This window comes from Hipposideros armiger, unplaced genomic scaffold, assembly GCF_001890085.2.
Source record: "Hipposideros armiger isolate ML-2016 unplaced genomic scaffold, ASM189008v1 scaffold_277, whole genome shotgun sequence".
NCBI lineage: Eukaryota > Metazoa > Chordata > Mammalia > Chiroptera > Hipposideridae > Hipposideros > Hipposideros armiger.
In genome coordinates this window covers 2,271,105-2,298,523 of record NW_017731627.1, presented here as the reverse complement: position 1 = coordinate 2,298,523, position 27,419 = coordinate 2,271,105, and the positions used below count along the sequence as shown (strand labels likewise).

Sequence of the window (27,419 nt, the reverse complement as noted above, 5' to 3'; positions counted from 1 at the left end):
GTGAGGGAGAATCAATTCCAGGCCTGCTTCCTAACTTCTGGCGTTTGCTGGCAAGCTTTGGCATTCTTTGGCTTGTGCATGCTACACCCTTCATCTTCACATGGCGTTCTCCCTGTGTGTGTGTCCCTCTCTGTGTCCATATTTCCTCTTTATATAAGGACCACAGTCGTATTGTATTAGGGCCCACCCTAATGACTTCATTTTAAATTGATCACCTGCAAAGACCTATTTCCAAATAAGGTCACATTCACAGGTACTATGAGTTAGGATTTCGGCATCTTTTTAGGGAACACAAATCGGTCGTAAAAACTGTTAATTGATTTTTAACGTTTTAAAAACACTGCAGGCCAAACTCTTTCCACAGGCTTCATCTGGCCACTGGGCCACCAGCTTACAAACCTCTACCTTGTTGAGTTGAGGTTCACATAATGGGAACAATACTGAGCATTGAGCCCAGCACTGAGCAGGAGCATAGGGAGGGTCACTCAGGCCCAGGAGACAGTGTCTCCAAGGCCACCACCACTGACAAGGGCTGGGTGAGTAGAACAGGTAATAGTGCCTTGGGATTCCGAGAAAGGGTCCCTGGAGGCCTGTGCATGGCATGGTGAGAAGAACTGACCCCTCACTTGAGAGCTGGGTGAACTTGGGCAAGTTGTTTTCTCTAAGCCTTGCCTTCCTCCTCTATGAACTGAGAGGAGATGGGGGTGTGGGGCTGGCACATGTGAGCAGGGATACTGTGGTTGGTAGCGATTGTTAACTATGGTTGTGAGCTGGAATGGTCTGGAACCATTCAGGAGGAAGTGGGGTTTGAACTGGGCCCTGAGGAGGGATTAGACTGTGGGTAAATGGACAAGTGGGAGGCTCTTCAGCGGGGGGTTTGAGATGGCCTGGAGAACTCAACAGTAAGACTTAGAGGGTGAAACTGAGCACTCCCACAGGGGACAGTGGGGCCGGGCAGGGACCCTCAGATTGGAGGGAACAGTGAGAAATGAGGCTGTGTCGAAGGGGGCAGATTACAGCAGGTGAAAGTCAGGCACTGGGGACCTTCAAAGGATTTTGAAGGTGGAAGGTGATAAAATGTAGATCTTTCAGAAGGTAGTCCTGAAAGGGGATTAGATTGGAAAGATGTTCAGGGGCCCCACGGAAGGAAAATCAGTTCGGAGGCTGCTGCTGCTGACGTCCAAGCACAAGATAAGAGCCTCAGCCGTATTCTTGGCAGGACAGCGGGGAGGAATGGGGCTGTGGCAGCAGTGCTGGTGCATAGTCACCTGTGCCTCCCAGGTGCTGCTCCTGCTCCTTTCCCAACCTCCTGAGTCAGGTCTCAGCACAGCAGCCAGAGTGATCCTGCAGAACTTAAGTCCAATTACGCCCCAGCTCTGCCCTCAAGCCAATACTGGCTTCCTACATGCTAAGAATCAATGCCAAACACCGCTCCGTGGCCTGCAGGGTTCCTCCCTCTCTGACCTATATTCCTGCCACTCGTCTCCTCCTTCACTCTACTCCGGCTGTGCAGCTTCAAATATGCCCTGGGCATTTTTTAAATATGTCCTATCTCAGAGACTTTGTACTAGCTGTTCCCTCTGCCTGGAATATACCTCCAGGTATTCTCAAGACTCACGCTGTCCAAGCCTCTGCTCAAATGTCTCCTGCTTAGAGGACTTCCCTGATTGCCCCATCTAAAGTAGCATTCCTAGCTCTCTCTAGCCTTGACCCAGCTTTGTCTCCATAGCTTTGATCACTAACTGCCATTCCATTCTGGTTTCTGTGTCGTGTCTTCATTGTCTCTCTTCCCCACTAGAATTTCAGCTCTCTGAGGGTAAGGACTTTATCTTGTTCATGCTGGCAGCTGGAACAGTGGCTGGCACACATAGGCGATCAATAAGTGTCTGTGGCATGAATGAATGAAACAGGCTAGACTAAGGTGGGGGGCATTTGAACTCTGGCCTAGCAAATTACTTATCCAGTCGTGCTCTCGTGTGTAAAATAGGGAGGGTAGACAAGATGATCTTTGGGGTCCTGGAAGGTCCCTGACTCTCAATTAGTCCTTCTAAAGAGTGTCAGCAGACTCAGAGAGCACTCCATCCCTGTCTCTGTTCATAGCCTCAGGCCGGGCATAGCAGGAGGGGTATTGGGAAGGCAGAGATGGGAATGACTGACCTGGAGCCCCTACGTCTACCTGTCCCCCTGCAGCCACAAGACCTCCTGGCGGCTGCCACAATGATGAGTTCCAGTGCCGGCTGGATGGTTTGTGCATCCCCCTGAGGTGGCGCTGTGATGGGGACACTGACTGCATGGACTCCAGTGATGAGAAGAGCTGTGAGGGAGTGACCCACGTCTGTGACCCTAACGTGAAGTTTGGCTGCAAGGACTCTGGTAAAAAGAAGTATTGGAGGGAGCATGGAATGGGGCACCATGGACAGGAGGAAACCATACTGAGAGCAGTGCAGTGGCAAGGGAGATAGCACTGTACTGTGAGGGGTGCAGGTGGGGACATTGAGGCAAAAGGCTGCACAGAAAAAGCTTGTGCATGATGCATGAGGAAGGAATGAAGGGGCCAGGGCCCCGGGAACCAAAACCCTCACCAAAGTTAAGCTTCAGCACCTCCTGCAGATTCCCACCTTCTTCATTGCCTATGTGAATTTGACACAAAAAGCCTCAGAGTTCCTAGTGGACCCTAAGGCATTGCAGTCATGACCCTATTAGAGAACTCCACTGAGTCTGGGAAGGAACTAGGGCAGCCCTGCTGTCCATGCCTGGCCCTCATCCTATAACCATCCCTCAGCCAGGTGCATCAGCAAAGCATGGGTGTGTGATGGCAACAGAGACTGTGAAGATAACTCGGATGAGAAGAACTGCGAGTCCCTAGCCTGTAGGCCACCCTCGCACCCCTGTGCCAACAACCCCTCAGTCTGCCTGCCCCCTGACAAGCTGTGTGATGGCAACGATGACTGTGGAGATGGCTCGGATGAAGGAGAGCTCTGTGGTGAGGCCCAGGCCTAGGAGAGGCCCCAGGAGAGGAGTGGGGAGGGTGGCTGGATAAGCAGTCAGGGCTCTGTGGCGAGAGGTCTGAGACTACAAAAGGGCACGTCTGGCTGCTGGATGAGTAGTACCCAGAGCAGTTACCAACAACCCATATTGATGTACAACTCACCTTAGCAAAGGGCTGTGCTAAGCACATCACACTATTATAGCATTTAATCCATAAAGCAGCCCGTTGAGGCAGAGAGTGTTATCGTCTCCATCTTACAGATGAGAAAACTGAGGCATAGAGAGGTTAAATAACTGGTCCAAGGTCACAGCTGTGGAAACAGTGCAGTGCAACCCCTCGCTGCAGACACAAGCCCCTCACCCACACTCGTACCACAGAGCAGCACAGAGCCAGCTTTGGAAATGAAGGCACCAAGTTGAGCGTTGCTGTGGTCAGGGCAGGCTCCCCAGAGGAAGCAGGGATTTAACTGGATTCTTACGGATGGGTAGATCTTTCAGAGTGAGTGAGAACAGTGAGGGGAGGAGGGTGTGCATTCAAGATCAAAAGAAACGTGGGGGGTCAGGGAGGGCCACACAGTATGGCTCTGGGTTGAGGAGCAGAGCAGAGCAGGGCAGCCTTATCTTCTGTGAGCCAGGCAGAGCATGGGGTTCCTGGAAGGAGAGGGGAGTGGGAGATAAGGCCAGTTGCAACAGGCCCTGAGAACTGATGGGTCATCTATCAGGGCTGGCAGAGCCCAGGGTGTGTCAGGACTCAGGGGCGGGACATTCCCACCACAGATCAGGAGAGATCGAGGAAAGGGGACTGGATTCCCAAACCTCTCAGAGAGAGGCAAAAAGCTGGAGGCACCACCATGGGCTCAAAAAGGGAGTAGAGACTAGAGACCAAAGAGATGCAGCCATGATGTTGAAAGGGAAAGAGGAGAGGTGGTCCCCGTGGTGGGTGCTGGGGTCCCATCCCTGGTCCTGAGAAAGCCTGGGAAGCAGTGGAACAGAGGGCTGCCAGGAATGGAAAAGGTGGACGTCACAGGCAGGGCGCCAGGGCTCTGTCTGGGCTGCCTCGGACTTGGGGCCCAGCAGGGCAGTGGCCCTGCCTCCTCCAGGATCCTGACCCTGATCTTATCCCCTGCTCCCTGTCCCCCAGACCAGTGCTCTCTGAATAATGGCGGCTGCAGCCACAACTGCTCGGTGGCACCTGGGGAAGGCATTGTGTGTTCGTGCCCTCTGGGCATGGAGCTGGGGCCCGACAACCACACCTGTCAGATCCAGAGCTACTGTGCCAAGCACCTCAAGTGCAGTCAGAAGTGCGACCAGAACAAGTTCAGCGTGAAGTGCTCCTGCTACGAGGGTTGGGTGCTGGAGCCAGATGGCGAGAGCTGCCGCAGCCTGGGTAAAACATGGGTAAAGGGAGGCAGGATGTCTGGGTAGCTGGGCAGGCCAAGGCAGGCCCCTGAGCTGTAGTGGGCTGGGCTTGGGCGGCCAAATGCCAAAGGCTGAGATTTCCATCCAGGCTCAGTGCCAAGGCCAACAGAGACCCTGCCTGCCCCTTGTCAACGTAAGAAACGTCCAAACCTGTAGAGAATTTTTATGAGTTTATTTGAGCCAAACCGACAACAATTGCCAGGAAGCAAAATCTCAACAGATTGAGAAAATGCTCCGGAGAATAGCAGTTTTGCAGCTTATTTTATACATTAGAATCAAAGGAGGAGGTGTAGGGAGGGTTACATAAAATCCATTGGTGGTAGATTAAGGGGGTGGGAGAAAACATAGCGGAAAATCTCAGGGACTGGATAAAAAGTAAAACAGAGAGACATACTTCTTTTACATTGGTGAGTACAGGATAGTTAATAATTAACATTTACAGCACATAGAGATGGTATTGGGGGAACAAGATAAGAATGTGGGATCTGTGCTTCGAAGCAGAAGTTGTGCCCTGAGGAGTCTGGTAAAGATTACTCTGACATTTCAAAGGTATGTTATCTTAGATGTGAAAAGACAATTGACAGGCTCACTTAAGGTAAAGACTGACCTTTGTCAAGGAATCTACAGGCCTGGGGACGTGACTACCAATGACTGACTTTTAGTTAAGAATTTTTATGTTCAGACTGTCCAATGTGGTTACTTTCAGTCTCTGAGTTTGTAGGGTCCGCCAGGCTGGCTTCCCCTGAGCTTGTCAGGTTTAGTATGTGGTCTTTTTTTCATCCACACTTCCCCCTTTTGGTCATAAATCAACCCAAGGGATGCATTAAAGACCAACCTCTTGATTGAATAATGTGTTTCCACAGTGCTAGGAAGGCTTATTCCTAGGAAGTCTTAGTGTCATCATTTGTCTTGCCGAAATGGTGGACCACTGCGGGTGGGGCAAGACCATAACCATGGATGGAAGTCAAGGCCAAATTTTTTTCAAAAGAGAAAAGCAGATAAATGGGAAGCAGTCAGGTTTTATGGGCCTTCATTAAGAAAAAAACACTCTGAATCATTTCTTACCTGCAAGCTATCATGATCCAAGTTTTGCTGTCTGTCTCACTTTTCTGTATTTTGCATCTTGTATAACATTTACTTATGGTTTGAAGGCACAACCATATATCCCTTTGGTTTTCACAATCTGACCATGAGATGGGTTCCCATTTATATTATTATTATTATTATTATTTAATTTTAATATGGCCCATCTACTTCCTATTGGAAGCACTCAAGTGTCATTCATTATTGATCTGATTCCTGCTGGTTGTACAATTGGGAACTATAACTTTAAGGTTTAATTAGGTCCAAAGCTATAAGAACACAATGGTGTAAATTACAATTACCATCAAAAAATTTTCCAGAGGCCAGGAGGACAGTAAGAGTTTCATAAGTAAATTTCCTGTGCCCCAGAAGCCATTATAGAGGGCCACTTTTTGTTTTTCATAGCCACTTGAGTTTCCATCTGAATTAACATAGTAGTCCTTATTGGGTTAGGGGGTAAGCATATTCCCATAGTTGGGTTCTAGCGTTATTCATACATACAATTCTTTTCTCAAGAGTCTTTTTCCACAAACCTTATATAACTTCCCTTGTCCTTCTTAGTTTGTCTCTTTTTTACTCATTTAGAAAAAAACAACTTCTTAGGACAAATTACTTCCTTTTAACTTCTCTCAAAAACACAAACATCTCTTTCCTTCTGCAATAACATTCCTTCTAAATTTCAAAAGAGAAACTATAAAAAGTATTATTGATAATATAAAAGTTATACACCTTCATCAATTATTAACATTTGGGCTATATAAGAACGGGGTTTGAGAAAAGCCCAAAGAACAAGTATAACTATTATTATTACTAATATTAGCAGACAGGTAAAGACGATCAAATAAATGTTTTTTAAGTTCAACATCAATTTGTAGGTATACAGGACTTGTCAATGTCTTGGGAGAGCTGTCTATCTCAGATATCAGCAACTTCTCATCCTCAAGGAGTCTGATGTCCAATGTAGGCAGAGGCAAGTGTCAGAGTCAAGGGAAGCTGTCCATTTGCTTTTAGGCACCTTTTTTTTTTTTAATGAGAAATGTGAATCATTGAGTTTGCAACCCCTTTAAGTTTAGTTGCACATGGATTAATATTAATTAGTAGTACCTGATAAGGTCTCTTCCAACAAGGTTGGAGAGAGTCTTTAATTGATGTCTTTTCCAAAATCTCCTGACTGTAAATCGTGGTCTTTGAAATCTTCATTGCCGAGGAGCACACTGTGAAATGAATCAGTTACTAATTTTTTGGCTTCTTTAAGGTGGTTAATAAATCCTTGATAAATGCAGAATGTCTCCTTTTAGTAAGGTTGGTTCATATGTCCCTTCATCTAGATCAGCAGTTCTCAACCTGTGGGTCGCGACCCCTTTGGGGGTCAAACGACCCTTTCACAGGGGTCGCCTAAGCCCATCGGAAAACAAAAACGATTCATAACAGTAGCAAAATTACAGTTATAGAGTAGCAACGAAAATAATTTTATGGTTGGGGGTCACCACAACATGAGGAACTGTATTAAGGGGTCGTGGCATTAGGAAGGTTGAGAACCGCTGAATGCATAGAGCTGAATGCATAGACCAGTGACTATTTAATGAAGAGAAAGTCTATGTTTACCAAAAGAAGTAGATCTCAGGTTGAGGAGCACTATAGGGAGAGCTTTGGGCCAAAGGAGATTAAAAGCTTTTGAAAATTAAAAAAAAAAAAAAGCTTCTGAAAATTTACCTAGTTGACTTTTAATTTTACTATTGTACCTTCCACCAATCCAGAGGACTGGGATGATAAGTGTAACACTGTAGAATAATCAAAATATTACAAATGAACTGCATTATTTGCCCAGTGAAATGAGTCCTTCAGTCACTATGTCACTCAGACAGAAGTCCTTAATTGAGAATTTTTTTCTTCCGATAATAATTTACCTACCGTTAAGGGTGTTGCTCTCCTGCAAGGGAATGCCTCAACCCAATAAAAGAACATACTGATCATAACAACACATATTTGTATCCTTGACATGGTGGCATTTGGATAAAATCCAATAACCACACCTCAGATGGGCCTAAAGGAAGTGGTAAATGTCCTTGGGAACTGTGGAGGAATTTCCAGGGTTATATTTTAGACTGATAGAACATCTGCTATACACTTTATGAGCTACAGGAGAAAGTTTCCAGTAATGTTGTTTACTCCATGAAATCATCTTTTCAGGACCCCGATGTGTTCGCTCATGTACATGTTGAAGTATAGGTACTTGAGCCCCTATAGGTAAGATTGATTTCTGATTGGGTCCAAACCGTAAGCCATTTGTCTGAGTCAGAGTTCCCCCTTTTTGTTGCAATATCCTCTTTTCTTTTTCCGTAGCTGTCTTTTGGAACTATAAAAGAATCTTTTATTGATTTATAGGGAGCAAGAAATATTCTCAGGTCTAGATAATTTGGCTACTTATTGCTGCTTATCTAACTGCAACATCAGCTAAATTATTTTCTTTTGCCTCCATAGTGGGAGCTTTAGAATGTCCTAGAATTTTATAATTGCCAATTGCTGATTATTGTAAGACATCTAATAATTCTGCAACCTGTTTTCCATTCTTTATGGACTGCCGTGAGGAAGTTAAGACTTGCTGCTTCCACAACATTCTGAAGTTGTAAGCTACACCAAAGGCATAGCAACTATCAGTATAAATTTGTCTATTTGATTTTTGGCTGATTGACAAGCTCGAGTTAGAGCAATTAATTCAGCTTGTTGGGCAGATCTTATTTCATTCAGATAAAGAAGAACTTTCACTTATGTCTACCATGGAGGTTACTGCATATCCAGCTCAGCAGTGGCCCTGTTCATCTTTCAGATAAGATCCAAATTAAGTCAGCCTTATCAATCGGAGTGTCCTGTAAATCATTCCTAGGAACAAGAAGGTGATCAGTAAGCAAAACACAGTCATGGACCAGTCTCCATCCTGCAAAGAAGTTAACAAAGTTTCTGGGTTAAGACTGTTACATCAAGTTAAAGTAATATTAGGTACAGAAAGCAAGAGTACTTCATAAGGAGCCAGTTGACTGACAGAAGTGTTGAGTGTGATGAGAGTTCAGTGGAGATTCAACAAATTGAGGAACATAAATAAAGGAGAGCCAATAACTATTTCTTCTGTTTGTTTGCATAAGTGGTTGTCATGCAGGAAGGGAGCCCTTTGGGTACTGAGTCTAATTGCTGACTATAATATCCTATAGGTCTGATGATTACTATGTTTTTGAGTTAAAACTCCTATAGTGTTTCCTTTACTTTCATGCAGAAAAAGAAAGTGTATAATTAAGGTGTCCCAGAGAAGAAGCATTAGCTAATACTTCCTCTAGAGCTTTTTCAGCTTATTTCCCTTAGGGGTTCCATTGAATTGGATCAGGTCAATCTGATTTTAATAAGACATACAGAGACTGGGCCATTAATAAAAAATTTGGGACCCAGTTATGGCAGTATCTAGTCAGACCCAGGAACCCTCTAAGCTGTTTTTGTTTGTTTGTTTGTTTGTTTGTTTGTTTGTTTGTTTGTTTGTTTTTAGAAGTGGAAAGGAGAGGATTCCTCTGAGTCCTACAGAGTTGATTAGTAGCTCATCTTTAGATATTAGCTAACCAAGGTATCTTACTTGGGGTACACAGAATCGAAGCTTGTCCTTTGAGACCCTATGTCCCTTTATGGCTAGCTGTTATAGGTAAATTGTGTCCTCTTGGGAGTCTAATATGTCTTACAACATAAAAGTAAATCACCCACATATTGGATTTGAGTGGAATTTCTGGGAAATTCAACATCATTCAAATCAGCCTCTAGTATCTGAAAGAAATAGGTGTGATTCTTCGTATATCCCTTGGGCATTATTGTCCAAGTAAACTCCCCATCTTCCTAGGTGAAAGCAAAGGAGTATTTACTATCTCTCTTTTTTTTTATAAGAATGCTGAAAGAGGCACTACGTAAATCTATCACTGAGAAATATTGGTGGTCCACAGGAATAGCTGATAATAAAGAGGGTGTGTAGATTTGGAACCACAGGATGTCTGGGAATAACTATTTTATTTATAGCTATGAGATCCTGTACAAATCTCCATCCTTTCCCATTGGGTTTCTTTACTGGAAGGATAGAATTATTGGGGCTTGTACATAGAATTATAAGACCCCTTTTTATGTAATCTTGTATAATGGGCTTAATTCCAGCAAGTACATCAGGTCTTAAAGGATTTTGGTGAATATTAAGTACAGGCAAAGTATTGTCAATAGTTATTTTAATAGGAGTGTCTGACTTAATCTTGTCAATATCTGTACTGAAAAAGACCCAAATTTCATTGGAATGTCCTGTCAATCTCAAGATTAGTTTCCTCTTGTGGAGGTTCCTTTAAAATCATTATTTTCCCGATTGGTTTAATATCTGATTCATTTAGCTCTAAATACATTTCACTCTCTGGGAAAGGGGTATGTGGATATCATTGGTTTTAAGAAAGTCTTGCCCTATCAGGTGAATTGGGGCAGATTTGACTAGTGAAAAATATATGTTGACCTGTTACATTCCCTAGCTGGAAGGGAACACGTTCTGATTTAAAAACAGATATTGGTTGGTTAGATGTTCTTACTATCCATACAGAAGCTCAGTCTAAGGGAGAGGACAACTTAACTGGGTACGGTTAAGAACAGATAAAATAGCTTCAGTACCAACAAGGGCCTCAGTAGTTTCCTCTTTTATGTGTTTCAATTTCTCCTTAAGTATTAGTAAGGAAAAGGGGAAATGCCCTCTCATCGTCCTCACAGCAGCCCTATGTTTGTTTCTGTTTGTTTTCTTTTTCTGAGTCCCTTTTCGGTTTCCTACAGTCCTTCTTACGTTGACCTGACTTTTCACAATAAAAACAGACTCCGCTTTCTCCTTGTCTAAAACACCTTCGGGGAGATCTGACCTGGTTGGTTAATTGCTGGAGCTGTAAGTTCATGATTTTGGCAGCTTTGTCCTTTTCTGAATGGTTTTAGGTCATTGATCAGCCAGAGTTGCCAGTTCATTAGTACCTGTGGTCGGCCAGTTGAATTTATGTTGTTTAATCAAAGTTATAAGCTCTTCACATAGTTCTTCCAAAAATGCTGAATTTAGTAAGGGATCATTCTGATGATCCTTAGAACTATCTGGAGACAGACCTCAGTATTGTCTGAAAGTCTTTTTGAAACGTTCAAAGAAATCAAGCACTGGTTCATCAAGTGTCTTTTACGTTGCTGGACCTTGGTCCAGTCTGTTTTCTGTGTGGGGGAAATTTTAGTTATGGCTTGATAAAGCGGTGGTGGGCAAATTACCTGCATTTTTCCCAGTCTGCCTTTTTTTTTTTTTTTAAGTCCTCTATGGGAGTTTCCCAGCAAACCATATTTTGCCATTCTGTTGCTTTGCTTTCAGAAACAAGTGGGTGTATTAATTGGAATAGGTCAGAATAGCCAGGATCATATGTTCTAACAGTTAAATCAAATTATTTTGTGAACCATCAAGGTCCTGCAGATGGTCAGGGAAATCTTTAGGTAGATCCCTTAATTCTGTTCTAGTCCAAGTAACATATACAGTCACTGGTACCCCTCTGCCCGTGGCTAGCTTTTCTTCAAAGGGTTCTGCCAGAATTTCTGATTTTTCTTTTCTTTCCTAGTCTATCCTCATCTGGTTTTCTATTCTGAGTGTCCCCAAGGTCAGTAGGGAGCTGTGGTGGAAGAGGTGTAGAAGAGAAAATGGGCAGGAGGAAAGGAGAATAAGTCAGGACAACAAAATGAAGGGTACAGTGGGGCAGTTGAAAGCGGGGAAAGTAGGATATTTTCATTGCGGAGCTTCAGAAACCTTCTTTAGTTCAAAGACAGTCTAAAATTTTCTCATTAACTTTCTGGAGAGAAGAAAGTCTCTCTGTGCTCTGTTTTAGAGGCTTCTATGTGCAAATTGAAGTAAGCCTCCCATTCATTCAGTTTGATATTAGAGCCAGCTTTTTTTTTCTATTGTGCATGCAAAAAATTAATGTAGGTGTCAAAAGAGCTCTGTTTTGCCATCTTAAGTTGATATCACTTCTAGTCAAGTCTTCCCATTTCTGTAAATACTTGCAAGTAAAGGCTCCCTGTGTATTCTACATCCATCTGCAGAAGTATTAATGGGGGCTGGGAGCTGGGGGCTTGTCAGCCTTGGAGACACAATTTCTCAGGTTAATTTTAGTTTTCTTTTGAGATCTGCAGGGTCTGAACAAATTTCTAGGGCTATAGTGTAGTGGGTTGAAGTGCGCTGCTTATGGGTTGAGCTCCAAGAGCTGTCACCTCCCAAGTCGCTCCAATTCTCTTACATGTCTCCGTATCTCTCCCTGGATATCTAATACAAGCATGAGGACTCGGAGCACTAAGTAGCCAACCTTATGTGTGCATCCCCAGACAAGTCAATTATTTAATTACAGTTGTGTTGGAATTCCCTATGGAGCCGACTCCTGTTTGTCTTGAGAGGTAGCCTCAGACACCTCCACATAAATTCTTAGTCACCTAAGAATACCTGAAATTTGAGTTGGATGAAGTAAATGCCCCTTATCTTCAGAGCTGAACGAGTTCAGACTCATTTATCTAGCAAAAGGTTTTGTTCAGACTCTCAGGAAGCAATGCCAATTGAAAAGCCAAAATTAAAAAACATTCACCACTTTTTTTCTCCGTACCTGAGTTTTCTCAGCCCTTATCCTTAGCTTGGGTTATCTCAACCCTTATCCTTTAGTGACACCTTTATTTATTTATTTATTTATTTAGAACAGCTCAGATAAAGTCAGGGCCTCCTACCTTAAAATAGGGAGGCCCAGGTTCCAAGAAAAACTCACCCATGTTCACCCGATACAAAGCGGGAGTCAATGGGGCACAATGGGTCCCTGCTGATACCTAGCATTGGGTCTACAGGGTGGTCCTGGGTGGGCTTCTTTGGAATCCTGCCAACTATGCCATGTAAATGTCAACATAAGACATGTTCAAACCTGTAGAGAATTTTTATGAGTTTATTTGAGCCAAATTGAGAGTTGCTGGGAAGCAAAATCTCAATGGATTGAGAAAATGCTCTGGAGAATGGCAGTTTTGCAGCTTATTATATACATTAGAATCAAAGGAGGAGGTGTAGAGAGGTAGACCCATTGGTGGTAGATTAAGGGGGCAAAAGAATGCATAGTGGGAAATCTCTAGGATTGGATAAAAAGTAAAACAGAGAGACATACTTCTTTTACATTGGTAAGTACAGGATAGTTAATAATTAACATTTACAGCACATAGAGATGGTATTGGGGGAAGAAGATAACAATGAGGGGTCTGTGGTCTCCTGCTCTGGTTGTGCCTTGAGGGGTCTGGAAAAGAAGATTACTTCAACATTTCAAAGGTATGTTATCTTAGATGCAAAAAAAGATAATAGACAGTCTCACTTAAGGTAAAGATTGAACTTTGTCAAGGAATCTATAGGCCTAGGACTTGCTTTCAGCTAGGAATTTTCGTGTTCAGACCATCCTATATAGTTTCTTTCAGTCTCTGAGTTTGTAGGGCCCACCGTGCTGGCCTCCCCTGAATTTGTCAGGTTTAGTACGTGGCCCCTTTTTTTCCACACTGCGGACAGGGTGGCACGGAGACAGCAAACCTCTTGCTGACTCCTATCAAACCCCTCCTCAGACCCCTTCAAGCCATTCATCATCTTCTCCAACCGCCATGAGATCCGTCGCATTGACCTTCACAAAGGAGACTACAGTGTCCTGGTGCCGGGCCTGCGCAACACCATCGCCCTGGACTTCCACCTCAGCCAGAGTGCCCTCTACTGGACCGATGTGGTGGAGGACAAGATCTACCGTGGGAAGCTGCTGGACAACGGAGGTGACCGCCTGCCCCGCCCTTTGTGTCTGGGACTGAGGCAGGCACAGTGTTCACTGCCAGGGCTCAGCCCAAAATGGAGGCCCTTAGCTCTCCCATCCCTCACACCCTTGCTAATTGGGTTAGATTTTGCTGTGGGTCTGAGTGACTGACGCCCCCTAATTATTGTCATCAGAACTGCCATCCTGATAATTAACAAAATGATCAGGCTTTCTTTGAAACGGCCTGCACGGCTCCCCATATTCTAAAATTAGATTTGAAAGGAAAAAGCCATTTAAGAGTGAGGTACCTGGACTCTGCCTCTGTCTCAAGGCGTCATGACCCATGACAGACTTCTTTCATTCACTCAACACACATTCTGAGCACCTGTCATGCACACTGGGCCCTGGGAGGCAGCAGTGATCAAAACAAGCCAAAACGTCTTCCCTTGTGGAGTTTACATGCCACTAGGAACATCAGCTATAAACAAAACAAATGAGTACACTGCGGAATGTGACAGAAGAGGGCAGCGCTGTGGATAAAAAGAAAGGAGGCAGGGGGTGGGTAGGGAGACTGGGGGTTGACATTTTTAAATTGGATGGTCAAAGGAAGCCCCCTGAGAAGGTGACATCTGAGCAAAGACTTGTAAGAAGCACCTTTTACTAGAGGAGTTTGTATTGTTTATAGTAGAGAAAACCTGGAACCACCTCAGATGCCAAATGTCTATCAACAAGGGGATGGCTAAGTAGACCGTGATCATGTTCACACTATGCAACAGTGTCTAAAATAGTGAGATCCATATTTATACTTCCATGAGAAAAATCTCCAAGACAATCTGTAGAGTAACTTCTAGAAAGTTCTGTCCTCTTCATATTGGGTCTAAGTATGTAAAGCCTCCACCCTCTGCTCTGACCTCCTCCCATGGGTTAGCCTTCCAGAGAGCTGTAAGCAGAAGATGGCAGCCCCCTCCCCTTCAGGGTTCTGGAAGCCAGGCTTCTGTCCCACTTGACCTCCTAGTGGGGTGGGAGCCTGGATGAAAAGTTGGGGGGGGGGTCTGGGTACCCCAGTTGAATCCAGGTCCCATCAGAGATATTGGCAGAGGCGTCAGGGTTGAGGGTGGGTAATAGAGGGTTCCTAGGATACCTCGAGTTCAGCCCAGCCCACCCCCGGGAACTCTAACATCCCATAACCCTCTTTTCTCTAGCCCTGACCAGTTTCGAGGTGGTGATTCAGTACGGCCTGGCCACCCCCGAGGGCCTGGCTGTGGACTGGATTGCAGGCAACATTTACTGGGTAGAGAGTAACCTGGACCAGATTGAGGTGGCCAAGCTGGATGGGACCCTTCGGACCACCCTGTTAGCTGGTGACATTGAGCACCCAAGGGCAATTGCACTGGATCCTCGAGATGGGTGAGGACCCTGCCTAGCCCTATTCTGGCCCCATGGTCCCCCTGAAGCCTCTTTTACCCTGGACAAGGTCCCCTGTCTCCTTAATGCCACTCGCCCCCCTCTACCCTTTATCTATTGGGTTGTCGGGAAAGTCATGGCGTATTTTTTCTATGTTTTTCGTTACAAAAATGCGTCATGACTTTTCCGACAACCCAGTAGGATGTTACCACAGCCCCTCCTCCAGGCCCCCGATCTTGCCCCTCCTGACCCCCTCCCCATTCCCCAGGATCCTGTTTTGGACAGACTGGGATGCCAGCCTGCCCCGAATAGAGGCAGCCTCCATGAGTGGGGAGGGGCGCCGCACCATCCACCGGGAGACAGGCTTAGGTGGCTGGCCCAACGGGCTCACCGTGGACTACCTGGAGAAGCGCATCCTTTGGATTGATGCCAGGTCAGCACCTTTCACCACCCCCAGGAGGCCTCCATCTCCTCCTCCCCTCCAGGGCCAGGGTGGGCCAGGATCCAAGGACCTGGCAGTGAGAAGGGCAGTGAGAAAGCCTGGGGGAGTTAGCTCCAGAACAAGGGAGGCCAAGCGCTGGGCCCAGCAGGACTGCAATGAGGGGAGAGAATGGGCTGGGGGAGAGGGGTGTGTAGAAGAGGTTGGAGGCCAGGTGTCACCCTGCTCAGACTGCCTGGCTGGGGGCTGAAATACAGCCTTCTGTCCTCACAGATCTGTGTACTCTAAGGGCAGAGTATGTGGTGGGGTTTCAGTCTGCCCAAGGGAAAGGGGAACTTTCTCTAATTGGTCTCCCCAGAGGGGATGCCTTTTTCTAATCTTCACCAAAGCTCTGGGTGCTAATGGCTGCCCTGGGGAGAAGTGATGGTACATCGGGGGCAGGGGAGTTGGGGATCCTAGACATGGCACCAGGTGGTCCCCACTGCTCGGTCAGCTGGTCTGCCTTCTCTGGCCAGCGGGGTTAGGAGGAGGAATGCTCCAGTGTGCTGAGGTGGAGGGCGGTGAGCCCAAGCCTGGGAGGGGCACCCCCAGGCAGGGTGCCCTGAGGCTGCAGCCCCAGCCAACATCCTCATTCTGCCCCGACCACGCTCTCAGGTCAGATGCCATCTACTCAGCCCGTTACGACGGCTCCGGCCATATGGAGGTGCTTCGGGGACACGAGTTCCTGTCACACCCATTTGCAGTGACGCTGTACGGTGGGGAGGTATACTGGACAGACTGGCGAACAAACACGCTGGCCAAGGCTAACAAGTGGACCGGCCACAATGTCACCGTGGTCCAGAGGACCAATACCCAGCCCTTCGACCTGCAGGTGTACCACCCCTCTCGGCAGCCCATGGGTAAGGGCCAGAAGGAGCCAGCAGCCTCACTAGAAGCCCTAAAGAGAGGAGCTGGAGATGAGAACAGGAAGGCGTCTGTGCTGGAATGGCGGGGGTGGGACGGCATCCTGATGGAAAAGGGCTGGCTGCAGGCAGTGCTGGAACAGGGAGGATGAGAAGGGGTGAAGAGGGGTGGTTCAAGTGAGAAAGGCCAGGGAGGGGCCAGCAAGTCACAGGATGTTCTCTTCTCCTTCCCCGCAGCTCCCAACCCCTGTGAAGCCAATGGGGGCCGGGGCCCCTGCTCCCACCTATGTCTTATCAACTACAACCGGACAGTCTCCTGCGCCTGTCCCCACCTGATGAAGCTCCACAAGGACAACACCACCTGCTATGGTAGGAGGCTCCTCCCTCCAGAGCCAATGGGAAACCGAGGCTGCAGGGGCACCCAGGCTGCCCGTTGTAATTGAAGGTAGACAGTCCATTTGGGAGGGACCTGATGGAGGAGGCTCCAGGGACAGCCTCTGTAAGAAGAGGTTACACTCAAGGGAGGCACTTCCTGATAGCCAAGGGCCAGCAGCAAACAAGGAACGAGAAGAAGGAGGGACCCTCATCTGGGTGGGTAGGTGGGAAGCACAGAGGTGGGGGAAAACCCTTATTGACCTGCCCTGTACCCCACAGAGTTTAAGAAGTTCCTGCTGTACGCACGTCAGATGGAGATCCGGGGCGTGGACCTGGACGCCCCTTACTATAACTACATCATCTCCTTCACTGTGCCCGATATCGACAATGTCACGGTGCTGGACTATGACGCCCGGGAGCAGCGTGTTTACTGGTCTGACGTGCGGACACAGGCCATCAAGCGTGCCTTCATCAACGGCACAGGCGTGGAGACCGTCGTCTCTGCAGGTTCTGTCCAGGCCCTGCCTGTCCCCATGAGCACAGGCGCCCCTCCACCCTACCCTGGTCCCCAGCAACCACTTCCTGTCCCTCTGGGTCCCCCGAAGTACTCTGACCTGGTTTCCTGATCCCTATTCCCACAGAAACCAGGCTGCCTCCTCCACCTCCCAACCTCTGCCCTACAAACCCCCAACCACCATCTTCCCAATGTGCCCCCAGACTTGCCAAATGCCCATGGGATGGCTGTGGACTGGGTGTCCCGGAACCTGTTCTGGACAAGCTATGACACCAATAAGAAGCAGATCAACGTGGCCCGGCTGGATGGCTCCTTCAAGAATGCTGTGGTACAGGGTCTGGAGCAGCCCCACGGCTTGGTTGTCCACCCCCTGCGTGGGTCAGTCCAGGGCCCAGGGTTAGGAGGCGTGGGGGCAGGGGGTGGAGGAAGAACAGGACTCTGAACCTCCTCTCCTTGCACCCCTCCCTCCCAGGAAGCTCTACTGGACCGACGGGGACAGCATCAGCATGGCCAATATGGATGGCAGCAACCGCACCACGCTCTTCAGTGACCAGAAGGGCCCTGTGGGTATGAGCTTGCCCTGCCTGCCCTGCAGCCCTTCCCTAATTCCTCAACTGGGACATGCTCTTGGAGTCCCCTAGTTGCCCCTCTGTCTCTCAAACTCCCAACTTAGTGTTTGTCCTTATCACCTTCCCCTGAAAACCACACACTCCTCACACATACTCTGTGCCCAACCCTGGAGGAGAGCAGCCCAGCTGGGTCAGGCTCTGGGACCCCAGCTCTGGTGCCAGACCCTCCAGCAGTGATACCCCTCTCTTCCAGGCTTGGCTATTGACTTCCCTGAAAGCAAACTCTACTGGATCAGCTCCAGGAACCACACCATCAACCGCTGCAACCTGGACGGGAGTGAGCTCGAGATCATTGACTCCATGCGGAACCAGCTGGGCAAGGCTACCGCCCTGGCCATCATGGGTGAGTGCTACTGGGTGGGAACAGGAATGGGAACAGAGCAACAGAGCAGGCCAGGCTGGACTGGCTGGGGAGACGGGAGCTGGCCTGGAGCCTGCCTGCCTTGGCAGGGCAGGCCCTTCAGGAAAGCTAGTGGGGAGGCTCTTCCCAAGGGTCTCATCCCTTCCTTCCATCCCAGGGGACAAGCTGTGGTGGGCAGATCAAGTGTCGGAGAAGATGGGCACATGCAACAAGGCTGATGGTTCAGGGTCCGTGGTCCTGCGGAATAGCACCACCCTGGTGATGCACATGAAGGTCTATGACGAGAGCATCCAGCTGGGTGAGGCAGGGGGCGAGGGATGGGCTGCAGGATGGGGGTCAGAGAGGTCAGGGCTGTGGTGGCCAGGAGCAGCTGCAGGAACCCCTGGGCAAATGAGTGACTGGGAATGAAAATGGGTGGGGCTCTGCTCACCACCCAAAGGGGCTCCCCTTTCTAATTCTCACTGGGGCACCTTATAGGCTCACAGCCCCCCTGGTCACAGGGCCAGGGGCCAGGAGTACAGATGACCTGAGAACTGGGTTGGGTGGTGATCCCCACAAGGTCCAGGGTGAAGGTGGTAACCATCCTGTCCCTGGGCAGCACGAGCCTGCACTGAGTGAGGTCCCAAAGAGAGCCACTAACCTTTTCTTTTGGCCTCCCACCTCCTCCCCCAGAGCACGAGGGCACCAACCCCTGCAGTGTCAACAATGGGGACTGCTCCCAGCTCTGCCTGCCCACATCAGAATCGACCCGCTCCTGCATGTGCACAGCTGGCTACAGCCTCCGGAGTGGCCAGCAGGCTTGTGAGGGTCAGTATCCCTTGGCCCAAGTCCCCAACCTCGACCTGTCCTGTCCTACAGCTCCACCTTCCTGTCCTCACCTTGGCAACAGGACTGCATTCGCCGTGTATTATTCAGGGCCTTTTGAGTTAGATTCTTAGTAAGCCACCCTGTACTGGGTGCTGTGGGGGAGGCCAGGGGATAGAAGTCGCTGACCGTATGCTCTGCAGCCTCAACCAGAAGGGGGGCCAACATTTAGGGAAAACTGGACCATGAAGTGGCTCTGACTTGAGTAGGATTTTGGAGAAATAGGCATCAGAAGGCAATGCCAGAGCCAGCATCACGGAAGAGGTGTGCTATGAGCTGGGTTTAATAGGACAACTAGGATTTAAGTGTGTGGCTCAAAGGAAAAGGGATGATATGCAAGGCAAGGGGTCCAGAGCAATAGGAGGATATGTGAAGGGGCCCTGAGGTGGCAAGCGGGAGTGGTGGGCAGGGTGTGGGGGAGTCATGGTGATAGGCTGTGAGGTAGGGTAGGGCCATGGGTTCTCAGCCAGGAGTGCCTGGAAAGTGTTGTTTGGGGCAGATTAACCTGGTGGCCGAGGGCCAGCAGAGCGAGGCAGTTAGACCAGTCAGGAGGCTGTTAGAGTAATCCCAGTATTAGGAGATGGGGCCTAAGCTAGGGCTGAAGACAATTCTCAAGAATCTGCTGACTGACTTACGAGCTTGCCCTGGGACAGGATTTCCCAAAGTGCACTTCTGGATACCTCCCTCTTTGATGTGGGTAGATGTTACCGAAATATTAGGTTAAACAAAGTTTTAGTGTTTGTTTGTTTGCTGCAGAACTTCTCAGAGCCTTAAATATGTTCATCAGCACTATTTTTTAAGAGAAGACTAGTGTTTGGAGTTTCCCAAACTCGCTCAACCATGAATCTTTTTTTTTTTTTTTTTCATGGAACCTGAGCAACCAGAACCCATTTGGGGATTCTTCTGGGGACACTATATCAAAGGATAAAGACCAGGAAGGATTCTGGGATGTGTAGAGATGACACCTCGTTATAGGGCATGGGGAAACAGAGTGAGATGCTCAGGAGCAAGGCATTGGGAATGTTGTTTCAGCTGTTGGAACGAGACGACAAAGAGAAAACTAATATGGAAATCCAGAGTTGGGAGTCATCCCGTGTGATTGTATTGTCTGAACCTTCCCAGATTGTTCCTAACAGCCGTTGGGGGTGCAGGGTTGTTTTTGAGGGCAGCCTTGGGGTGCAGGGTTGTATTTGAGGGAAGCTTTACCAGAGGACAGAGCGCAGGGAGAGAAATCCAGGCTTCTGCTGCCCTCTAGTGGGAATCTAGAGGTCTTGCAGGTGGTTCTCCAGAGCTTAGAGTTCCTTTCCCTACTCCCAGCCAGGTGACCTCCCTGCCCAGGCTCCAGACTTCAGACTAGTATGTGTGCATAGGTATGCTGGGGAAGGGAGGAGTATGATAGCTGGGGGAAAAGATCAAAAGGGAAGCAGAGAGGAACGGATTTGAGGGTGATAGAAGCCAAGTTTAAAGGGGTGTCCGGAAGGCCCATGCCTGAAGTGCCCTTGTGTTTCAGGTGTGGGCTCTTTCCTCCTGTACTCTGTTCATGAGGGAATCCGGGGAATCCCCCTGGATCCCAATGACAAGTCAGACGCTCTGGTCCCAGTGTCTGGGACCTCCCTGGCTGTCGGCATCGACTTCCATGCTGGTGAGTTATTTGATGGCAAGAGGGAGTGGGGCATGACCTTGGGGGGTGGTGTGCTCTGGGGGGGGGGGTCCAGTGTGAAGCTACCTGATCACTGCTTGAGGGGGAGGCACTTACCACAGCTGCTTCTGCCCCCCTCTATCTCCCCTTCCAAGCTCCCTGGCCCCCCAGCACTCATTCACCTCTGTCTTGACCCCGTATGATTCTGACCCCTTGCCTCACCCCCGTCTTATTCGGCACCCCCATGTTGACTCCTCCACCTCTAGAAAATGACACTATTTATTGGGTGGACATGGGCCTAAGCACCATCAGCCGTGCTAAGCGAGACCAGACGTGGCGTGAGGATGTGGTGACTAATGGCATTGGCCGCGTGGAGGGCATCGCAGTAGACTGGATCGCAGGTGAGGAGGTGGAGCTCCAGAGGATGGGGGAAAGTGGTAGCTAAGAAGGAGGGGCCTGAGGAGAAGGAGCAGTCGAGAACAGATAGGGGAGCCGCAGGGGTATCTGGGAGCTGAGAGGGGACCAAGTACATGTGTTCCCACCCCACCTGAGCGCCACCTACTCCCTCCTCAGGCAACATCTACTGGACGGACCAGGGCTTTGACGTCATCGAGGTGGCCCGGCTCAATGGCTCTTTCCGCTATGTGGTCATCTCCCAAGGCCTGGACAAACCCCGGGCCATCACTGTCCACCCAGAGAAGGGGTAAGGAGCTGGACGGGCTAGCCAATCCCCATTCCTACCTCTGGTCTGGCCCGGTCACCGTGGCCACAGCCCACACTGATGAGGCCTTCTCTTCTCCATGTTCTGGGAACTGACCCTCTACTTCACCTCCGTCCCACAGGTACTTGTTCTGGACTGAGTGGGGCCAGTATCCACGTATTGAGCGGTCTCGGTTGGATGGCACTGAGCGAGTGGTGCTGGTTAATGTCAGCATCAGCTGGCCCAATGGCATTTCAGTGGACTATCAGGTTTGGATGCAGGCTTGGCCCTGAGGGGTGGACCCCATGCTCTGGAGGGAAGCTCCCCTTATCCTGTGCCCTACTCCCGTTTGAGTTTCCCTGTAATGGCCCCCATTACAGGAAGATCCATAGGAAGATATGGACCCAGGGAGTCATGGGGTCTTCTGGCCCCCACCCAGAGTAGGATTTATGCCACCCCAGAGATGGCGGGTGGGAGGTTACTCAGAAGTGGGGACTAGAGAGAAGCCTAGAGGTCAGCAGGTCAGGGGGCAGGAGGAGGTGGAGGAAGGAGGAGAAAGACATGAGTCAGGGGTGAGTGAGACACTCCCTACTGCCTGGGACATGAGGGCTGATGGGAGCCCAGTACCCTGGACGTGAGGTGGGTGCCTCTGGCTTGTAGGATGGGAAGCTGTACTGGTGTGATGCCCGGACAGACAAGATTGAACGGATCGACCTGGAGACAGGTGAGAACCGCGAGGTGGTTCTGTCCAACAACAACATGGACATGTTCTCGGTGTCTGTGTTTGAGGATTTCATCTACTGGAGTGACAGGTGAGGGCTTCTGTCCTGGCCTCTCCTCAGCCGTCTGTTCCCTCCATCCTTACCCCAGTTGATATCTTTCTCATGGCTCTTCCCTTCCCCCAGGACCCATGCCAACGGCTCCATCAAGAGAGGGAGCAAAGACAATGCCACAGACTCTGTGCCCCTGCGAACGGGCATCGGTGTCCAGCTCAAAGACATTAAGGTCTTCAACCGGGACCGGCAGAAAGGTGAGCCCAGGCTCTGGGGCTGGGCAGAAGAGGCCAGAGGGGCCCTGGGCTGGGAATGTGCACCCCAAGAACCCAGAGTGAAGGGGGCTGGGAGAGAAGACCAAAGGGGCACTTTCCAGTGGCCCCAGAGACCTAAGGGTGGTGAGGAGAGGCTGAGGAGCTCCAGGACCCACCTGGTGTTGGGCATAGAGGCCTGGAGGGTTGTCTGAATTGGGGATACTGAGGCAGAGCAGGGTGCCACCCAGAGTATCCACCTCAGCTGAGATGACAGAGACACCAGCAAGTCCTTCCCCAAGGTGGGCCCCGTTCTCCGTAACCTCCTTCCTCTGTGCCCTCCCCCCAGGCACCAACGTGTGCGCAGTGGCCAACGGTGGGTGCCAGCAGCTGTGCCTGTACCGGGGCGGTGGGCAGCGGGCCTGTGCCTGTGCCCATGGGATGCTGGCTGAAGACGGGGCATCATGCCGCGAGTACGCTGGCTACCTGCTCTACTCAGAGCGTACCATCCTTAAGAGCATCCACCTGTCGGACGAGCGCAACCTCAACGCTCCTGTGCAGCCCTTCGAGGACCCTGAGCACATGAAGAACGTCATCGCTCTGGCCTTCGACTACCGAGCAGGCACCTCCCCAGGCACCCCCAACCGCATCTTCTTCAGCGACATCCACTTTGGGAACATCCAGCAGATCAATGACGATGGCTCGGGGAGAACCACCATTGTGGAAAGTGAGCCCAGACTCCAAGTCTTCCCCAGGACGGGGCGGGGGTGGGAGGGGAGGGTCAGCACAGACTCAGGGTAGAAGAGCTGGCAGAGCTCAGCCAGCCCACCCTGCCCAGTCTGAGTCCCACCTCTGCGTCCCTGACAGACGGCCAGGAGATCACACTGTGCCCACTACAGTTACTTGAACATTTCTCCCCCTTTAGAGGCAGAGTTGGTCCCTCTTACTTCCCCCTCTGGTCCTTGTTCACCACCAAGCTGCACAGAATGAGCCCCAGCTCTACTCTGTGTCCAGTGCTCACAGCACAGGCTGCAGAGATGGGTTCAAGCCCTGACACAGGATTTCAGTCACTTGGGCAAGTTTCCTACACTCCCCAAGCCTCAGATTTCTTGTCTGTGTAAAGAGACAGGAGCACCTGAGGCAGCAAGTGTAAACGCTTAGATCAGCACAGGACACGTGGTGGCACTCCATGAAGGGTAGTGGGTGCTAGAGCTGTCATCCTAAGACAGCCTTTCAGGTCTTTGAAAATTGCTATCTTGTTTCACAACAGTCTTCTCTTCTCCAGGCTGGATACCCCCCCACCCCCACCCCCCAGCTCCTTTGACTCATTCATGTGTTCATTTATTCATTCATCCCACCCAGAAAGACCTGCCAGACAGTGAACTAGGTGCCTGGTATGCAGTGGTGATAAGAACAGACCTGTCCTTTCAGCCTCCTCTGGACATTTTCTGCTTCACATAGTCCAGTCCACATGTCCGTCTGAAAATGTAGTGTCCTGTGCTAAACTTGATACTCTGAAATCTTGGCTTGATCAGCAGAGACTGGCAGAACGGTTCCCTCCCTTCGGGTCCTTGTTCAGGCTACAATACTTCTATTAAGGCAGCCTTCTGGCAACCACTTCATTTTACAGCTTGAAGCCAGTAAACCCCCGAGTCTTTTTTCTTTTAAGTGACTGCTCCCCTGCGTCTCCCTCATTGTGCATTTTAGTTCTTTAACCTGAGTTTAAGATGTCTACAAAACAATCCAAATCAGGGTCTTTTTAAGTAGGAATCTTCCCAGTACAGCCCAAGTAGGGTTTGATTTAATTTACTGAAATCCAGTTTGCACCCAACATGGCAGATCTCTAGCTCGAGGGGAGGCAAATCTACCCAGTAGTGGGGAGATGCAGGAAGACGGGTCAAGGAGATGGACCGTGGGCCATTTGAATGGGAAATAGGGTGATACAGGAGGGATTGGGGACATCAAGGACTGTGCTCCCACATGCTCCCCAACTCCCACAGTTCTCGTCCAACCCCACGCAACCCGGGGAAGTAGGTGCTACAGGCTGTCCCCTCAGCTCTATCCTCTGGCCCTGTCCCGACCCATGGCTGCTCCTATCTCCTCATAGATGTGGGCTCCGTGGAAGGCCTGGCCTATCACCGTGGCTGGGACACTCTCTACTGGACAAGCTACACGACATCCACTATCACCCGCCACACGGTAGACCAGACCCGCCCAGGCGCTTTCGAGCGTGAGACAGTCATCACCATGTCTGGAGACGACCACCCTCGGGCCTTTGTGCTGGACGAGTGCCAGAAGTGAGCTGCCAGACCCAGGGCATGGGGAAGGGTGGGCTACAGGGCAGCAGAAACTGTTCCAGGCAGACCTGGGAGAAGGGTGCAGGAGAAGTTGGGTCTAGCCTGAGCTCAGCCACTTGCTTGCGTGTTTGACCTTGGACCAGCTGTGTGATCTCTGAACTTCAGTTTCCTCATCTGTAATATGAAGATTATATTTTAGGTACCTGAACCTAGGGGAGGATCAGGGGGCTGTGATGGACCCTCTGACTTGGTGATTAATTGATTCATTCACCAGAGAACCATGTTCAAGGCACATAGTAGGTCCTCTGTATTTCTGGGACTCCAAGCATAAGGCAAAGATTGCTCACTGAACACCTGTTGTGTGGACACCTTGTGCTGGGCCCATTCAAAACACCTAGCTGGGGAGAGAAATCATATTGGTGGAAAGGACTGATGACCAGCATAGAGCTGTACATGATGACTGAGAGGCATCATGGAGGCGGCAGATTGGCACAGGGCCTGGAAGTGGAAAGGCTAGGGAAGGGCAGAGCAGACAGGGGAGTGCTTTGAGCAAGAGCCGGAGGAGGGAGAGTTCCAAGCAGGGAGGGACCGCAAGGGGCCTCCCACACCCATTCAAAGGGTTCTCATGGTGGGAGGCTGAGGATGGCCCAGGAGGCTGGGCTCAGGTTGCAAAGGCGCCCAGAACACAAGCCAGATAAGTCCACTGGCCGGAGAACAGCTCTGTGGCCAGAACATCAAAGGGGCACAGAGGTACTTGGTGGGGAGCCGAGGAGAGACAGGGCAGGTCCTCTGATAAAACTGGAGGACAGAACTGGTTTCTATGCAGCTCCGTGGTTCTCAAACTCTAGGGTGCATGAGGATCGCCTGGGGAGCACTGGTTCCCCGACCCCACCCCAGGCCTAACCCAGTGAATCTCTGGGACCGAGGACCCAGGAATCACAGTCCAATGCAGGTAGTATGAGGACCACACTGTCACACCCAGTGTAGTGCTTGACCAGCACTGAGGCCTTCCACACCCATCTCTGGAGCCTTAACACCCCAGAGAGGAGCACGGCATGGCTGGCCTGCCCCACCACCTCCTTTACTGAGAGGAAGCCAAGAGGCTCATTCAAGGGCAGAGCTGGGGCTCAGACCCCAATTATGCAAAGGCTTTAAATTATGGTGAAGGTGATTCCCAAGAGCTTCTTAAAGGCAGGGTCCATGCATCCCTAGGACCTAGGACATAGTAGACACTGAACAAGGGTCTCCTGAATACGGGGAGAAGAGAGCAGTTAATAAAATAACAGGAAATACAGAGCATTTATTGGCTGTCATTAAAATGAATATTAACTCATTTAATCCTCAAACCACCCTATAGGAGTCGTAGTAGTATTACCCCCATTTCATAGAGGAGGAAACTGAGGCACAGAGAGGTTAAGTAACTTGCTAGGAGTCCTAGCTGCTAAGTGGTGGAGCCACAACTGGAACCCCAGAGCCTGACTCACTTGGCTACACTGTCTCTCAGTGAATGCAAATGGTCATTTCACAGACACTTGAGAAACTTGCTCGCAAGCTGTGGCAGTCAGGCCCTTCCTGGACACCTGGACTGTGTTGGCCTTGGCAGCTCGGAGGTTCCCTCTGGCACTGGGGTCTGGTTCACACCCTGGCTGACCACTGGTTTCTGGTCGTCTCCCCACGCTGGCCTGGGCCCTCCATGGCAGACCCCTTGGTTTTGACTCCTTCCTGTGTCTCTCTCTTCCCCCAGCTTGATGTTCTGGACCAATTGGAACGAGCAGCACCCCAGCATCATGCGTGCAGCCCTGTCGGGAGCCAATGCCCTGACTCTCATCGAGAAGGACATCCGTACCCCCAATGGCTTAGCCATCGACCACCGTGCCGAGAAGCTCTACTTCTCTGATGCCACCCTGGACAAGATCGAGCGATGCGAGTATGATGGCTCCCACCGTTATGTGAGTTTCCAGGGCAGGCGGGACGGGTGGCACGACAGGGCTGGGGTCGGGGGATGGCCTGTCAGCCAAGAAGGAGACAGGCACAGAGCAGCAGAAAGGGAGGCTACATGAAAGCAAGAGCCCGGAGAACCACGAGGAGTCTCATCCAGGCCCTGACATTGCCACTTAGCTGTGTGGCCTTGTGCAATCCTCACCTTCCAGGCTTGGTTTCCCTTATCAATTAAATGAGAGGGGTGGCAAGATGCCTCTGTGGGTCCTGCCCATTCTATGACTGTGTCTAGGGGAACTAGGCCAGGACCAGGCCCCCTCGTCCCTGGAGCCAGCTACAGGGGTCGGGGTGAGAGGCCTGAGCAATACCTGTGACAGCAAAGGTGCTGCGTCCACAGGTGATCCTGAAGTCAGAGCCGGTCCACCCCTTCGGGTTGGCTGTGTACGGGGAGCACATCTTCTGGACCGACTGGGTGCGGCGGGCTGTGCAACGGGCCAACAAGTATGTGGGGAGTGACATGAAGCTGCTGCGCGTGGACATTCCCCAGCAGCCCATGGGCATCATCGCTGTGGCCAATGACACCAACAGCTGTGAGTGGGGCCCCTGCCACCAGCCTTGCTGTCCTGCCCACCGTGCCAGCACGCATGCACGCACACATGCACGCACATGCGCGCACACACCACCTCACCCTGGTCTCATCCGCATCCTTGGACACCCCAGTGCATGCTCTCGTCATGCCTCCCACCCAGAGCCACACATCCCCCTGGAACCTGATCACAGACACACAGCCCTGGCTCTGCCTGCGCCACCATCTGTGCATGGGCACACCCTGGGCCTGGCTGACCAAGTGTCCCCCACACAGACCCGAAGCTTTCCTGGGCCTCTTACACAGGTCCTGGGGCCCCCACCACTACACACATAATCTCAAGGCCCCTTAGACTCGAATCTCCCCAAAGCATGCCTTGAATTCCATATCACCCCACCTAAGAGGACACACAACTTCCACTGGAGGGCCCCCCCACC

General features: G+C 50.1%; 1 protein-coding gene across 2 annotated transcripts in view; it reads left to right on the top strand.

The window, feature by feature from the left end:
* Positions 1–27,419, top strand: part of LRP1 (LDL receptor related protein 1) — an 86,819-nt gene that overhangs the window by 38,593 nt on the left and 20,807 nt on the right. For both annotated transcript variants that reach the window (XM_019657574.1, XM_019657573.1), the window contains 24 exons: positions 2,191–2,373; positions 2,783–2,983; positions 4,130–4,375; positions 13,135–13,332; positions 14,513–14,717; positions 14,983–15,147; positions 15,808–16,052; positions 16,293–16,424; positions 16,710–16,937; positions 17,148–17,322; positions 17,417–17,511; positions 17,767–17,916; positions 18,092–18,232; positions 18,607–18,741; positions 20,309–20,440; positions 20,704–20,838; positions 21,011–21,140; positions 21,280–21,406; positions 21,798–21,949; positions 22,043–22,167; positions 22,511–22,888; positions 24,269–24,458; positions 26,203–26,407; positions 26,794–26,986. In XM_019657574.1, coding sequence (XP_019513119.1) covers positions 2,191–2,373; positions 2,783–2,983; positions 4,130–4,375; positions 13,135–13,332; positions 14,513–14,717; positions 14,983–15,147; positions 15,808–16,052; positions 16,293–16,424; positions 16,710–16,937; positions 17,148–17,322; positions 17,417–17,511; positions 17,767–17,916; positions 18,092–18,232; positions 18,607–18,741; positions 20,309–20,440; positions 20,704–20,838; positions 21,011–21,140; positions 21,280–21,406; positions 21,798–21,949; positions 22,043–22,167; positions 22,511–22,888; positions 24,269–24,458; positions 26,203–26,407; positions 26,794–26,986 — 4,266 coding nt within the window. The remainder of the gene's footprint in view (positions 1–2,190; positions 2,374–2,782; positions 2,984–4,129; positions 4,376–13,134; positions 13,333–14,512; positions 14,718–14,982; positions 15,148–15,807; positions 16,053–16,292; positions 16,425–16,709; positions 16,938–17,147; positions 17,323–17,416; positions 17,512–17,766; positions 17,917–18,091; positions 18,233–18,606; positions 18,742–20,308; positions 20,441–20,703; positions 20,839–21,010; positions 21,141–21,279; positions 21,407–21,797; positions 21,950–22,042; positions 22,168–22,510; positions 22,889–24,268; positions 24,459–26,202; positions 26,408–26,793; positions 26,987–27,419) is intronic.